The sequence below is a fragment of the Poecilia formosa genome, unplaced genomic scaffold (genome assembly GCF_000485575.1).
Source record: "Poecilia formosa unplaced genomic scaffold, Poecilia_formosa-5.1.2 Scaffold269, whole genome shotgun sequence".
Lineage (NCBI taxonomy): Eukaryota > Metazoa > Chordata > Actinopteri > Cyprinodontiformes > Poeciliidae > Poecilia > Poecilia formosa.
This window is the reverse complement of record NW_006800208.1, coordinates 488,475-492,127: the sequence shown is the minus strand read 5'-3', so window position 1 is coordinate 492,127 and position 3,653 is coordinate 488,475. Positions and strand designations below refer to the sequence as shown.

Below are 3,653 nucleotides of genomic sequence, written 5' to 3'. Positions count from 1 at the left end.
AAAAAAATCTTTAAAAAGTGTTCTCGTTAAGTTTTTTGGCGTTTAGCAAATAGGAATAATTTTGGTAATTCTAACTGACCTAAAACAAAAGTTTATTCTGATTTAACAGTGAGAGAAAAAAGTGTTTGTGTGAAAATATCTGGGTTCAACTTTAAAAAATAATTTTTTCCAATTTTAGGCTTTTAATCAAACGTTATATTACAATCTATTAGAAAATTGAGCACTTTCAAGGATTTTTATATAGAAATCGCATTCCAAACCTTGAAATCAAGTGAACTGAAATTAACGCATTTTCAGGGATTTTAAGCGCCCTGACTCTAGTGCGTTTCAGATCATGATAAATTTGATTTAGTGGGATAAAACACAAGTCAGAGCAGCGGCAGGTGTACCTCCTTCCCCTTGGTGTCTCCGTTCTCGATCCACTCCACCGTCACACTCTCATTATCTTCGTGTAAGGACGTGACCATGGCCTGGTGTATTCGCCCTGCAGTGAGGATGCAGACACAGGTAAATTCTGATGCATGACTGCAGATGCTGCTGGATCCTAAAAGTCAAATCCAAACTAAACCAGCCGGTTTAGTGCAAACCATGTTCATCTTTCTACAAGCTTTCCTTTTGTTGTGTTTGATTAACAAAAATAAGCTAAATCAAAGTGTTTCAGGATGTAATTTTATTAAAAACCATCATGATGCCAATGGGTGTGGCTGATGTGACTTTTCCCTGTCAGTCAATTAATTTGCTGCTCAAGCTAATCAGCTGCTTTAAGCTAAAATCATCATAGGGGAGGCAGTAGTGAGGTCAGACCCAGCAGGGATCAGCTGTTTCTGTTTTTCTTCTTTTAATGAGGTATAATGAAGTGAGAGGGGAGAGGCCCATGCAGCCATCCTTCAGTCCAGCATTCAAAGGCCACAGCTGGATGCTGCAGTGCAGAGCGGTGGATGAATATACCCCGTCCCACACCGGAGGCTTTAATGCCGTGACGCAGAGGCAGCGGGGCAGGTGTTCATCCCGTTCACAGCCGGACAGCCGCGCAGGTGGACGGACCCGCCCGCCCGACTGGCTGGCTGGCTGTCGGTCTGCTGCCCCGCAGGCCTACCGGCTTCAGACTGCATGACTAACATGCGACAGTACGGGGCGGAGGAGCGGAACAGCCGTGTGTTTACAGGCCTTTCCGGCTCACACCGCGCAGCTTTTTAACACTACAACCCGGAGAAAGTGCTCATGTGACCAGCTTGCATTAACTAGCAAAGGAGCCGTCGGTGCTGCTCGCTCGTCTCCTCCGGACCAGCCGGATGGAGCGGCGTGTGCGCGCGCTGCTGGGCCGGCCACGTACCGTCGCTTCGCTTTATTTCCACGTAAATGCCCACGAATATCTTCCCGAAAATCCCGGCCATTTCTCCCCCGTATCGTCTTCACCTTGTCGCCCAGTCCACTTTGTGCAATGCTGCGGAGACTGAGAGGTCACTGGCGGCCAGTCAAAGGAGAGGCAGCGGAGAGGAGAGAGGAGAGGAGCTGGTGCGCATGCGCGCATCTCTCGCCAAACCTCTAGCATCCTCCGTTAGTCCTCACCTGCTTCCAGAGGACTTCAGCCGACATGGTCACCTTCTGTTTGTCTTACCAAAGTAATTTTAAACAACTTAAAAAGACTACTTAATATTTTTTGTTCTGGCATAAAACCACAACAAAAATTGTACTCAAGTAAGAATACTTCAATATATTTTTATTTGAGTAAAATTAAAAAGTAGACATGAAAATGCTCAAGTAAGAGTAAAAAAAAAGGATTTGGTAAAAAGCTACCCAATATCAATCAATCAACATTAAGAAATTACATAATCAGATGAAAGAAATATGAAACGTTTTTGGTATTTTACAGACCAAAATGAAAACAATTCATATAAATGACATAATTACAAAAGCAAATGTTGTATTTCAGTTTAATGGTTATAGTTTCAATTCTACATCAGGAGGCATTGTTTTTATTGCATAGCACACTTACAGTATGATGAGAGAAGAAAAAACAGTGATTACTTGGACTTAAGCACAAGATGGCAGCAGAAGCCTTCAGGAGGAAAAGCACAGTTTTCCTCTGCATGTTTAATAAATGTGTACTCATAATACAACAAGGCTCTGTTATGTATCGGTGTTTATTGTTAGTATTTAGCTTTGATTTTTTTTATGATGTATCCCAGCAATTCTTCTGCTCAAAGTTTGATTATAAATTTCTAAAACAAACAAACAAAAAAAACATTAGGATTAAGATACACAAACCAAATCTGCAGATTTTTCTGTGTAAAGCAGTTAAAGCATTAGATAGAAGTTAAATAAACTAAGCAGACATCAGTAGTTAATAATAAACAGAAATGGGACGAATTTGCTTCATATTTTTGTTGCTCTTTAATGCAGCACTCTAATACCCTAAAGACTTTTCCCCCTCACCATTTATTTATGCCCTTTGAACAATTTATCATTGTACTGCAATAATTTGTATATTTTGATGGCAAAGAAATAAACTGTAAAGTACTGAAACTGCACATTTTGAATATGATAACCAATGAAAATTGAGCTATGCAAGACGGCCAGAGGGACCGAGAACCGCCTTCGAGGAGCAGAGCTGCAGTTTCCAAGCATCCGACTCACAGAGCACCCCTCCCTCACTCAGCCCCTTCAGACTAGCCAGCAGCAATTAGCAAACATCTGGTGGAACTGCTGAGCTCATTATAGGAGCTACTTCTCAGTGCAACGCTCTTAAAAACGTTATTAAAGTTAACTGAGGATCCATGTTGTGATGACTTCCTGAAGGCGGAGCTTCAGAAAGAGCAGGAGTTTTTAAAGAGACAGAGGGCAGTTTCAAGGTGACAAATGCACCACGTGGGTGTGATGTTCTGTGTTCACTAACTCTTCAGAAAGCAAAAGCAAACAAATGAAAGCACAGATGGTTAAATCTCAGATAGTGGTGGCCGATGTTGATAGATGTCGCTGTCGTTGGGAGTAAGACAGGCAGATGCTTCTGTCTCTGCATCTACGGATACGTTGAACCTTCCTGTCCAACAGTGGGGACGGTGTCCTCACATCCCACGCAGACTGCCCATTTAATAAGACAGCAGGCTCCTTTGATTTAACGGCTTTAATGTCACATTATAGTATCACAGAAAATGTCCTGCGGTAGAAAGCACTGATGGAACCCAGACTGTAAACGCATGCAGGCGTATTCCTGTGAATACTTTGCATTATTTTACATACCAATCCCCCGTGTTGTGCAGCAACAGCAAGCAATAGGTCTGTTTTGCATCCATGCAATCATGGATAATTCATGATGTGCACAAACAGTGCATATGAAAAGCCTCTGTGGCAGCATGGAGCTGGGAAGTGAAATTTCCCTTCTCTTCTTCTCGACATCACCTTTGTCAAGGCCATGATTCTGGTGTTTCATTTGCTGCAAATGCTTAAAGTGAGGAAATGCAGACACTTGTGAAGATGGTATACACCACGTTACAATTCATCCTGCTCTAGTTTCACTCAGTTACTAGACATGCAGGAGAAAGAATAACAAGGGTAATGCGTGACATACAAGACTAAAACGTTACAGCAATCCACTTAGATTATTCAAACTTTATAAATAGCCACCAAACCTTGTGAGTGTATCCGCATGTAAG

General features: G+C 42.2%; 1 protein-coding gene across 1 annotated transcript in view; it reads right to left on the bottom strand.

Annotated features, from left to right (window-relative positions):
• LOC103151016 (kinesin-like protein KIF2A) overlaps nucleotides 1-1,532 on the bottom strand; it is a 17,198-nt gene extending 15,666 nt beyond the window's left edge. The window contains exons 1-2 of the mRNA XM_007570826.2: nucleotides 1,334-1,532; nucleotides 390-484 (exon numbers count right to left, since the gene is read on the bottom strand). Of these exons, the coding sequence (XP_007570888.1) occupies nucleotides 390-484; nucleotides 1,334-1,394 (156 nt within the window). The 5' untranslated portion in view covers nucleotides 1,395-1,532. The remainder of the gene's footprint in view (nucleotides 1-389; nucleotides 485-1,333) is intronic.
• Nucleotides 1,533-3,653: the final 2,121 nt, after the last annotated feature.